The sequence below is a fragment of the Numida meleagris genome, chromosome 2 (assembly GCF_002078875.1).
Source record: "Numida meleagris isolate 19003 breed g44 Domestic line chromosome 2, NumMel1.0, whole genome shotgun sequence".
NCBI lineage: Eukaryota > Metazoa > Chordata > Aves > Galliformes > Numididae > Numida > Numida meleagris.
Window position 1 is genome coordinate 90,448,006 of NC_034410.1, and position 12,686 is coordinate 90,460,691.

General features: G+C 39.4%; 1 protein-coding gene across 1 annotated transcript; it reads left to right on the forward strand.

Moving 5' to 3' along the window:
- Nucleotides 61-12,454, forward strand: LOC110394093 (cytochrome b5). Its single transcript, XM_021387759.1, has 5 exons — nucleotides 61-302; nucleotides 6,632-6,760; nucleotides 8,597-8,626; nucleotides 10,450-10,484; nucleotides 11,326-12,454. Exons 1-5 carry the CDS (start codon nucleotides 159-161, stop codon nucleotides 11,402-11,404), a joined length of 417 nt encoding a protein of 138 aa, XP_021243434.1. The 5' UTR covers nucleotides 61-158; the 3' UTR covers nucleotides 11,405-12,454.

The window sequence follows — 12,686 nt, forward strand, 5'->3', positions numbered from 1 at the left end:
CCTTCTTTGAAAGACATATCGCTTCGCCAGTGAGAGAGCAGAAGAGGAGGAGGAGGCGGGCGGTGATAGGCTGTTGGCTGGGCTGTAGTTGGCGTCCGCGCGTGAGAGCGGGGCTGTGGCGAGTCGCGGCAGCGGCGCTCTGTCTGTCAAGCAGGGACATGGTGGGCTCCAGCGAGGCCGGCGGTGAGGCGTGGCGGGGCCGCTACTATCGGCTGGAGGAGGTGCAGAAGCATAACAACAGCCAGAGCACCTGGATCATCGTGCATCACCGCATCTACGACGTCACTAAGTTCCTGGATGAGGTGGGTGCCCGCGGACGGGACGCGGCCGTTGGGGGTGGGCGGCGGCGGGCTCCGTGCGGCGGCTGTCCCCGAACGTCGCCCTGGGCAGTGACAGCAGCCAGCTACTGCTTGCGTTCTTTGTAACTCAGCTATCTCAGTGGAGCTGCGTTCCCGGGGGAAGTTCTTGAGTATCGGGGTGTTCCACGTGTTGATGACTTCGGGGAATGGCACCCTTGGGTTAAAATGTTTCGTAACGTGCTTTACTTTTTTGCCTTCTTCGCATGCTTTCGGTAGCTGGCTAACTTCAGAAGCGATGTACTAATTTTTTGTAGAGCGTCGGACACTTTAAGGCATTTACGCACAATGGATAAAGCGATCCTCATGCTGGTGTCTTCTCGGTTATGGTAAATGCTTCTCAGCAAAGCAGGAATTACGTTAGCTGTTTCTATAGCACTACTGGTTAAACTCTGTTCTGCCGATGGCTTTTTCTTGCAGGAGCTGAAAAGCTTAAAATGTTTCAGTGATTAATTGTAGGCTAATAAAATATGGCTAGTAGTCCTTCTGAGAGAACACTGCTAAAACATCATCTCACTCTTTCCTGATAGGAGATTATTTATGAGTATCAGTTTACCAGCAAGTGAAGAACTGGGAACAGCAGCAAACTTCACCAGTCCTATTGCTTAATTATACAGGAAATCCTAGCTACTGTGTTCACCCCTGGAAATATTTTCTTTTTGCTTCTGGAGTTGAACACTTGCCAATGCTTAAAGACACTCTGGATGTTCTTGTGCTTGAAATGTGAATGTATGGTGCTGCCTTTCACTACATTAGAGTACTTAGAGGGTATGTTTTCTCTGTGCAGCTGCTGTCTCTACATAAAGCTTGTAGATGCTTAGTGGAACTTGGGTTTGGGGAACCATCAGCCTTTGTCAGCACTGGATTGAGTTTATTAAGTGGTTTGTGGGTGGCGAATACGCAGTGTGACCATATTGGCTTGTTTTCCTAAGGCCAAGGATTAGTAAGATCCTTTGAAACATGGATGATATGCTGGAGAAGAAAAGGGTTACGTACTTGGATGTCTTATCTTAGAGGTTACTGTGGATAAAAACTCCAGCAACTGTTTTTTATTTTTCTTCTTTCCAAATGGAAACTCTCTTAAACTTTATAGTTTGAACATATATCTCTGAATTTTCTTTGATTATCAGAGTATATCCTCTTAAGATGGGAAATCTGAAGACCTCAGCTTTTGGAGTGTGCTATCTGATCATGTTTGACATGAAAGACTATGCTTGAGACTGGGAAATTCTATATCATCTCTTTCATTTAAAGGCTGTTGGACCTGTATTACTGAAAACTTGGGAAACTTTTTCACAGTTTCGGGTCTGACATCCTCTAGGGAAAATTAGCTATTAGAAATGATTGTGTACTCACAGCGGGATCTAATGGCTATATCTGTATTGCAGATAATTAAATACATTTATAATATTAAATGTAAATTAATAAGTTTAGCATGGTGGTAATATTTGATTGTATTTTTCTGTAGGTTAATAAAGCAATCCTGCAGCGCAGGCTTTGACAGCAATCGAACGAGCTAAACAAGTAGTTTAGTATATTTAAAAACAATAAAAAAAAGAAATTATCAGTGTCCTGATCTCTGCTTCCTCTTGCAGTAAGAGTCCTCATAATTTCGCTGATGGGATCTTGGTTGGATTACTTAAGCTTGGCAGAGAAGCCAATGTGAATAAGAACGCCTCTACCTCAGAGAAATTATGTGTTCTGGAAGCATGCTGTGAAATGTGTTGAATATTCATCTAGTGTTAGCTTCATGTTTAAGTTACTTTGGTCATTTCAAAGATTGCTTTGGAAGCACTATTTGTCTAGTGAAAATATTTATGGCAAATTTAGACTTTTCTCATAAGCTGAGAACTTGTGCTTTCATACAGCTTCCTAATCAGGATGGAGAGCTCTCTTAAAGTGGGTTTTGGAACACTGATTGAGTTAAGTGCAGAAAAATACCCAAATGTTGTTTTACTGTGCCAGAATGAAAAATGGTTTCTCTGCCATGTGGCAATGAATTCACATTCATGTGATATGCTGATATTCTAGAAGATTAGTTTAAGTTAATGGATACCTTACATCAAAAGGTGCCAGTAGTAGCACATTGTTAAGTCTGTCACTGTACCATGTGAATTCTTACTGCAGAACCTTGCAGTCTAAAGATTAAATCCAGTGTTATGGTGAAACTTGCAGGGAGAGATTTGAAAATGCTTTGAAAAAGAGCAATTCTTAGCGTTCTTCTTGTGAAACACTTCAGGCTGTTATTGTTCAAGTGGGGAAGTGGGCATTCAACCAGTGGGCATTTTCTTTGTACTGCGTATAAAACCTTAATGATGGCTTTCAAAAGTACAAACTCATAAGGAGGACTACTCACCTAGGCTCCTTAAATCTTATATGAGTGCAGTATTTCTGTTCTGTAACTTTAACAGTTGATGGAAGTAGTTTGGAGGACTTCTGACTGCATGAAAGTGTCCTTAAAAGACTAACAGTTGTTTGCTTTTTCACACAATAGAGCCGAAGGTTCTCAGGGCATTTCTAGTTCTGTCTCTGCTTCTGGTAGTATAGACTACAAAACTGTTGGACACCTTCAGTTATCTCCTCAAAAGTTAAATTAGACCGAAAACTTGATTCACCCCTGAGTATGGGGGGGCGGGATGGGATGATAAGGATTGTGAATTATGGTAGTTAAACTTAAACAGTCTTGAACTATGACACTGGGGAAGTTGTGTGACTGTAGCAAGAGGGAGAAGATCTGATAGGTGTTCTGGATGAAGTAACTACAGACTTTTGACCCAGATGACAACAGTGAATTTAACTGCTTAGTTGCTTTATCTAAATCTTAATGTGCTGCTGTTAGGAATTAGTCTGTGCTGCCTTTCTACAAACTTCTGTTATGCGTGTAACTTAGATATTTATGTTAAATTGGGGAGTCCTTGGAACGAGCTAGAGTAGTTTAACTGAGCAGCAAAAACCTTTTTATTTCCATTGAACCACAAATTTATCTGCAAAAATACTTATTTATTTCAAAAGGGTTTTGGTTTATGTGTCATTAGTAGTATAGTCCATGAGCTTCCAGTTCCAGAAAGCTTTTCTTATTAGTAGCAAGTTTTTGCTTATTTTGTGGAAGTGTGAGCAAAGGCCATGCACAGGGAAACTTTGAGAGACTCATTGAACCATGGAAAACAGTGAGCTTTTGATAAAGAAGTCATTTCTTGACATTTGTGAGGCTTTACATTGTCCCTTTTTCATTAGGGGAGGTTAAGTCTTTTCATCATTAATTGCTTGTTTGACACACTGTTTGTCTGCAGGCACATTGTAAGTTTTCATTTTTAAGCAGAGTTATTGTCAAAACAAAAATATGTGAAGTTTTAAAATACCTTTGTTTAGTAGGTTACTAGTAATGTCTTTTGCTAGTTGGATTAAGTTGGAAACGTATTTATCTCTAGAGTAGTCTTGCTGATACAAGGGGAAAAGTACCAGTGGTCTGGCTTTGGTGGCAGAGGTCAGAGTGAATTTGACTCCAGCAGCTGATGTGTGGAAGAGCGTTGGTCATAGTCATACTTCCTCTTTGACACTGACTACAAAACCATGGTATCTGAGAGATCAGTTGCTGATCCAGCTGAAAACTAATCCATCCCAGAGAGGCCAGAGTGCCTCTGGGGGCTGTTCACGTAGCTCCATGATTGCATTATAGCAGTACAAGGGAAGGATTTGGGAACTCAGTAGTGGATGACTGTTCTGTAGTCAGCAGTCTGCAGGTGGTTTGTTAAAGTACCCTGTGAAATGGCTTTAACATAGGTGCAGTTGTACTGCTAGGAATCCACTTGTTTGGCAACTTGCTGAGGTTACTAGTGTTCTATCTACCTACTTCTGTGAATGAGTAGGATTTGGGTTCACTGCAACACATGAATTTGAATGTACGTGCTATTAGTATTTTGTAAGTTGTAACTGTGCTTCCTTTTGCTAGTTGTTGACGACTTGTTCGGCAAGCGTGTTTTCCAAGAAGTTTTGCCTTCTTTTCTGCTGAAGGCTTACGTATACTTCACAGTAATCTTTCCATGTGGCTTTTCATGATTGATACGGCATGGCTGACTTTTGCCTCTGTGAATAGCGTCTTCTATTTCTGAGAGCACAATTCTTAAGCATAATACAGAAACGTTGTTGAATGAATTCATAGAATCATAGAATTATGATACCTACCACCAACAACCCCACTAAACCATGTCTCTCAATGCTATATCTAAATGTTTCTTGAACACCTCCAGGGACGGTGACTCCACCACCTCCCTGGGCAGACCACTCCAGCACCTGACCACTCCTTCAGAAAAGTATTATTTCCTAATGTCCAGCCTAAATCTCCCCTGGCGCAACTTGAGGCCATTCCCCCTCGTCCTGTCACCAGTTACAAGAGAGAAGAGGCCGACCCCCAGCTCACTACAACCTCCCTTCAGGTAGTTATAGAGAGTGATAAGGTCTCCCCTGAGCCTCCTCTTCTCCAGACTGAAATTCTCTGAAGACTCAGTTAGAGCAATATCTGGGAGAACCTGTTACATCCAAGTTCAGCATCTTACACTTGAACTTGAATGATCTCTAAACTTTTGTTCACTCCTTTCCCTGAATACTTATCAGACTGGATTCAAGGGCAGGATTTTAGTGAGCCTGCCATGTTTGCACGGCTGTTTGCGTAATCTTTACTCTGCATGCACCCTCTTAACCTTTTTTGGCTCAGCTACTATGCCTGATATTTCTATCAGTTGCTTAATCTTGCTTTTGCTGAGTCATGCTAGAGATCCTTTGCCATTCTAGGTTTTTGCAGGGGAAAAAAAAAAAAAGCTGCTTTTGAGCCGCTTTCTCAATTTGTAAAAATGAACGTGTGCCTTTGTGAAGTTGAAGTTTTGGAGTTCTGGCACAGCTGGAATACTGTTGTCTTAATCTATATGAACAAGTCATCTTTTGTAAAAGAAAAAGGATTTTATATTATGTATTTTATTTATTTATATAATATATTATATACAAAAGTATTATAAAAAGTTAATATGGAGGATTTGAAGTAAATGCCAACTTTAATTTCTTAGACTAGTAGAAATGTTTGTGTCACTTCTCTAATCTCCCATGTAAGGATGGGTTTTCTGTTCAGTTATACGCTAGGCAAGATAACTTTAAAAAGTAGAAGTTTTGTCTATATTCATCATTTTAGATTCTGTCGTCAGGAGCCTTAGTAGCGGCATTAAGGCTCCAAAGCCTTAATTTCCTTTGTCCCTTCAGAAGTGGTAGAGCTTTATGATTGCCTTACTTCAAGGCCAGAACAGTCTTGACTTGTTTACCTAAGAACTCCTGGTGTTTACGGAATAGCTCCCCGCTTACAAGTTGAGCAGTGCATCTTTTTGGCATGTTGCTTATCTGATAACTGAGTAATTTTTTTTGATGCTAAGAACTCACTGAACTAGAAGATACGATGTGTCTTGCTGTATATATGGAGTTAATTAATGGAAAAAAAATGTAGAACTGTGTGCAATCCCAAAAGTGCATCCTGGGGAAGAATGAAAGTCAGTGGTTAGCGGGAGTTTGGTTAAGGGAATGGTGATGAGTCGAGACATTAGGAGGTGAGTGACTTCTTGCCATCTCTGTGGCTATACCAGCAGTGGAGTCTTGGGATTCCATACTCTGTTAAAATGAAACTGCTATTTTTGTGTCTTGTATGTGCTTCCAGTGCTGCTTAAGCAGAGGCAAAGCAGCTGGCTTATTGGATAATCATGCTATAACTTTTTTAGGAAGGAACTCCTGGAGGTTAGGAGAGGCGGCTCCATCCCCAGGCTGAAGCTGGGATTACCTAGGTCAGGTCAGGTTCATCATGGCTTTGGCAAGGCAGGCTTAAAGGATGGAAATTCTGCATGCTCTCTGGCCAATTTGTTCCACTGTTTGATTACTCTTTTTGTGTGCATCTTCCTTGCTGCAACTTATGTTTGGATAGAAATGTTTCCTGTGGAATTGTGAACACGGAGCATAACTTTAGACAACAGTTTGTCTCCTAAAACACTGACTGTTTCTGGTCATGTTCTAAATGCTGCTTTAGCACTAGGCTAATGCTTCTTGCTGATGAAGTAGAGACCTTTCTTCATTGATTTTGGCCTCTGAGAATGCATAAAGCTTTCTGGTTATTGAGAGAGACTTACGTTTGCTCTAAGAAGTCTAGTGAGGACTTCTGTTTATTTTCAGAAATAAAGAAATGAAATTCCATATTTAGAATGTGGGATGGTTTTCAATAATGAATTCTCACTGATTAAAAATTGCAGCACCCAGGTGGAGAAGAAGTCCTCAGGGAGCAAGCTGGGGGAGATGCTACTGAGAACTTTGAAGATGTTGGCCACTCTACAGATGCAAGGACACTGTCGGAATCATTTATTATTGGGGAGCTTCACCCGGTGAGTATGCAAGAATACCGGGACTTGATGTTTTTGTGTCTAGCTATTTTTCTGATATTTTGCTTAAAAATATGGAGAGCTGCCAGTTTGGTTGGATGCTACTCTGTAGCTGTGGATGGACCTGGGCTGGAGACAGTCCTCCCTCATGAAGTGATTTGAGTAGTGCAGCATCAGGATGGTCACATCTCAAACTATACTTCTTTCACAGCTTAGTTTTTGAATATTTCACAGCTTAGTTCTTGAATAAGTTGAGTATGGAATCATGCTGTTTCTGGTGCACCCTATGAGCGTTATAATAAGACTCTGTAATTCCTGAAAGTTATGTATCCAAATGTCAAGAACTTTTCTTATGTCAACATGCAAAGTGCTTACTCGGCCACTTTCATGCATTCATCGTTGTAAATGGCATGCCAGGCTTCCATCTCGGTCTAGAGCTTCGTGTGTACATTTAGAAGACTCCTTCAGCAGAACTGTAGAATCACAGCATGGCTAAAGCTGGATAGGACCTCTGGGTCCATCTGGTCCTACCCCTGCTCTAGCAGGGTGCCCAGGCCCATGTCTAGGTAGCTCTTGGAGATGTCTGTGGAGGAGAATCCACAGCCTCTTTGAACAACCCAAGTTAGTGCTCAGTCATCCCCGCAGTAAAGAAGTGTGTCCTGATGTTCACATGGAAAGATGGAAACGTAAATCTGATACCTTGTTTGTCTTCACTGTCTTTGGTTCCTCTTCTCTTGTGCTGTGTTGATGTTGGCTTTTTCTTGTCAGTTCCCACTAGATCGTGTCACTTTTTTTTTTCCTGTACACTTCATATTTACTGTTCTTGTAACAAGTTTGCTGCCTCAAGCTTTGAAGGATAATTTCTAGCAACAAAACTGCTACCATGGCTGCTTCCTATATGTTGTTTATAAGCTCTACTGCATGGCAGTAGTTGAAAATCACTTTTTGGAGACCTAGGCAGATAGCATACAGAGAATTTTACTTTCCATCCCTGCCTGTTCTCTTGTCTTCACCTACATATTTTGTCTTGCATTTGGGGTGGATATGTACTACTCAAGACAGTGATATCACACTGATCTTGGGATCGGAGTCCTGATCCTGTACCTATCTCAGGTTCTTTCTTGATTAATATTACTAGTGTAAGCCTCTCCTAATATGAGGTAATTCAGGTCTGGTGCATGTTTGCAATCCTTCGGACTTGCCATCTACTTCAGGTGGCAGCTGATACCAGTAAAATTGTTTAACCTGGCCACCAGTTTAGTTCATTCTTGCTTGACAGGTGCCTGTTTTCATTTGGTACATGAAACTGTTGAACTGTTTGTTTCATACACTTAAAATGGTCATGAAGATGCTGTTTGTTTTGTAATGAATGTGAGTGTCCCCTGTAAAGCTTCAGGAGTTTGTGAAAGATCCATAGAATTTGAGACCTTTGCATAGGAGGTTATACCAAAACTAGTTAGATAATAGTGCTCGATAATATGAGTAGGCTAGGTAGGAGTAAACTAATACTATTGCAATCTATGTGTTAGCTTAAGGAAACTTGTACTGTGCAAAAATGCAAAAACACTGGCGCAAGAAGTAATGTGTTGCAGACTCGAGTTTCACTTCTTTGGTATATCATGGGAAGTATTATGCAAGGAGGTGATCTTGTTTATAGTAGCTGAACAAAATACTCTGGCATCTCTTCTGCAAATCTGTTTCCTGGGGAAAAAATAGATCCATGTTAACAGATGAGAATTGTGAACTGAATTGAGTGATTAAATGCTTTTTTAATTTATTGTTTAAATTTTTTATGTCTTGGGTGCTTATTTAGATGTGTTTTGCTTTATTTTCCTGCAGGATGATAGAGCGAAGCTTCAGAAACCAGCAGTAAGTGTGTTTCTTGAATTGTCACATTATTTCTTTTGGATGTTAGGTGATGTCTCTCTGTAAATGAAATAGCAGCAAAAATAATTAGCTTTATTTGTGTGTTGTTTCAAATCGTAAGTCTCTTAAACCTGTTGATCTGGCTTTATAATTTATTTTTCCTGTTAGCTGTTCTTTTTCCTATTTTTTGTGATTTCTAACAAAGAGGTTAAGTCTTATGACATTATACTACAACAAAAAGATGAGTCTAGAATCTGTCAGTGATTTTTCTAGTATTCAGTTTAAGAAAAACATCTATGACAGGATAGAAAAAAGCTTATACTTCTAATGAAATAAAGCAAATGCCAACATAACATATTATTAACAACATATTGGTAACACTGGTAGAAACAGAATCCAGACAGATTTGATAGCTGTAGTATAGATCAGTTAATTTACAATCGTGAACCCTTTTCAAGATGCTATTTGCTTCTTGACTACTGCAGCAGACTTTAGTGTCCTACCAGTGCAGTAGTGTGTTTATGTTCAAACCTATTCTTCATAGTCTTTAATAAAGTTGTGTTGGCATTCAGCTTGTGAACTCCTAGAATTAGTGTCTGTTAAAGAAGCAAGTATATCAGAGATGAAACGGTACAGTTGTTGCTGCTGAGCAAATAGAGGTTGGTTGGTTGGGACTAGTGTAACAGTTCAGCAGTGCACTTTAAGTAGATGGTTGAGGATAATTCTAAAATATAGTAGGATTAGGGCCTTACTTCTGCTGTTTGAGTATTACTTTTAAGAAACAATTACTTCCAAAATATGAATGCATTAAAATAAAGTGTTTGCAGTGTACACTTTCCTTTGTCATACTGTTTTTTAGACAAGCATGTTTTTGATGAACTGGCCTACATTCCTCTTAATATCTTAGTGTGGGGGGGAAACCATCCTCCGGCCTTGGCATGTCTGTTTATATGAGGTGTTACACTTAATAGGTGTTAGACCATGCTCCATGTGGTTTGACTTTAGGGTTAGTTCTTCATGGAGGTATTCACAAAATCAATAGAGATGTAATTACTGAGCCTTTTTACTTTAAACCTAGCATGTTTTGTGCATCAATCTATGATAGGCTTCTGAAAAAGTTTCAACCTGTGAGAAGATGTGAGGAATCTTCTTCACTCTTCGACTGAGCTATTAATATTCTCATACTGAAGGAATGCATTTTGCAGTGATGGATTCTTTATAGTTATAAAACTTAGACCTTTAGGGCCATGTGCAATTACTAGTACAGAAATGAATAAATAGTCTTAAAAACTGTGCAGACAGCATTTGATCTTATAGTGGTTCTTTTTCTGTGGAAACCAAATTAAAAAAAATGCAAGTCTATATCAAAAGATATAATAATTTGTCTGTAATTCTTAAGCAGTCTGAAATGCCACACTGAAAGACTGAGCTTAATAAGCCTCATGTGGTTGTGAATCAGCACCTTGCTTCTGTGTAAGAAAGCCTCATGGATTCATTTGGAGTCCTTTCAGTTAGATTTTAGGCAAGCAAGGGATCTTTGTCTTTTAGGCTACAAAAACTTCTGATATGTAACTTGAGGTTGAAGTTTCATGAAAAACTGGCAGCAAAATTTCTTGTGGTGTCTTTTTTAATAAATTTGATGCAATGTTGACTACAGAAACTGTTGCTATTCTGTTACAGGAAATCCAAGAAACTTTTCCAAAGGCAGTGTATTGAGTTGTTCTCAAAATTAGTCTCCCTTAATCAATTTTGAGAAATTGAGGAGCCAGTTAAGTATGGACAGGGATATCTGCTTGATGTAAATCTCTCTATGCTTTGCTTTCCAGGAAACTCTTATTACCACTGTGCAGTCTAATTCCAGGTACAGTATGGCATCTGGTACCAAATTTGAAATTCCTCACAATAGCGTTTCCAAAGTTCAGAACATTATAGCATCTCTGCAGGAAACACAGATGTCGAAGGATGCTGCATAACAAGTTCCATTTTGTGTGTAGTCTAGTTTGGCATCTGTATGCCATTTTATATGCATTTAATATAATGCCTAGATTTTTTTTTCTCACATTGATGTTCATCAGGCTCTACCAAATTGTTTATGCTTTACAAGCCCTCATTTCTGGATGCTATTGGGTGAATAGAAGACACCTAATGCTCTTAGAGATGTGTCTTCCATTTTTAAAATTTGCCATAATTGCTGTATCTAAGGGAAAGAAGAGGATTGTGTCTGCAAGAAGGAAGATCTGTCAATGGTGTAGTGAGTGGGCATATGTTCCAACATCATCAAATCATTATGTATAAAGTTATACCCTGCTTACTGTTGCCTATTGCTGAAACCTCAAAGGGACTTTCCATAGCCCTTGGAGTGGGAAGCTTGGGTACTTGAAGTTGTCATGTGTTGTTAAGTCCTAAATTTTTAATGAAATAGCTTTTGAATGAGTGATATTCTGGGCAGCATGCCATGACTTTAACCACATCTCGAGCCTGCCTCTTTTCTAGCATACAAGCTTGTTGTAAGCTCTAGTGCAAAGCCTGAATAGGACAAAATTTTTTTTCTTGGCTAGAGTGTAACAGGCCTAAGTGTTCTGCTCTTGTCTTAACTTCACGTATTTGTTGGGGTGGGAGGGACAGGCATTTCTGAACCAGTGACTTTTAGAAACTTGCTGGGTGTCACTTCCTAAACTACTTGTTTCAAAACTTCTTTCTAGTTCATGGTCCAACTGGGTGATCCCGGCAATAGCAGCAATTATTGTGGCCCTGATGTATCGTTCCTACATGTCAGAGTGAGCACCTTATTGAGAACTAATGCAAGAAGAGACTGATCTGGGAGAGAATAGAAGCAATCCTAACCCAATGTATTTCCTGACAAAAGCCCGATGTCTGAAGAGAAATTCAACTTTTTCAGAAAACTGAACAATTCTTTTCTGCTGTGCACTTTTCTTAATGTTGCCTTCTTATTTGCTGCACTGAAGTAATAAAAAGGCAGCATTTCTTTTTGTATAACTATATTCTCTAATGAATGATTTGATAACTGTATTAGTTTCTGTATTAAAATAGTTTTGTAAGTAGCATTCTGATTCTGGTTATATCTTTTTAATCTGTAATGGGGTCTGTAGGACTTTCTTTGAGAATACATTTTATAGCTTTAAATTACTACCAAAACTTTGTACATGTATTTGTCCATGTACACAACTTAACTTAAAAATCATGTTGTCTTCTTAAACGTAGAATGTTTGAGTAAGAGGCTAATTAAAATAAACATAATGGAAAAAGCTGAGTATAGTAATGAGTACACGTCCCTGTACGTGGTTGGGTCCTACCAGTCAGGCAATGAGAAGATAATATTCCTTCTCTCTTGCCACGTGCTCTTAGAGTTGTTACAGGTACTCCTGCTGGCAAGCTGTTCTGTTTGACTGCCATTGGGAAATTAAAGCAAAATATGAAATCCACTGTCCCAGTTACGTCTGTCTCAGTTTTGTGAACTGTTCTGCAAAAAAGGCAGAAAGTGCTGTGTAAATTCCACTACAGGTAATATAACTGCTACTGAGTAATACTGTTCTTGCCAGGCATTCAGGTGACTCTGAAATTTGTTTTGGAACTTTTAGAGTTGTATACAGTCTTCAACTTTATCATGGTATGTCATGAGGGGAGAAAAAAAACGATGCTTGGAATCTGTTTCTGACTGTTCTGTTATGTGCTCCTTGGTGCTTTACTGTGGAGAGATGACCATTTTCTGTGGTAAATACAAGACAACTGAAAGTCTGCATTTTGTGGTGAATACATTTTTTTTAGTCATATATAAATGATTATGAATAAAAGTTTAATTGCTTACTCTTTCCTGGCTGAAATACACTCATTTCAATCTTTTTTTTTTGACTGTGAAAGTGCTTAGTGTCTTACCTTGGTATTCTTGAGTTCTCTTCTGTCAGCCTTGATTTACAGCTATAGAGTATTTACAGTAGACCTTTTCTCTGCCTTTGCCTTGGAGACTTGACTTGCGCTATAAATGGCAGTGGCTGGGACTTTGTCTAGCACTAATTTCTTACTCTGTCCTGTTCTTGCCCTAGCT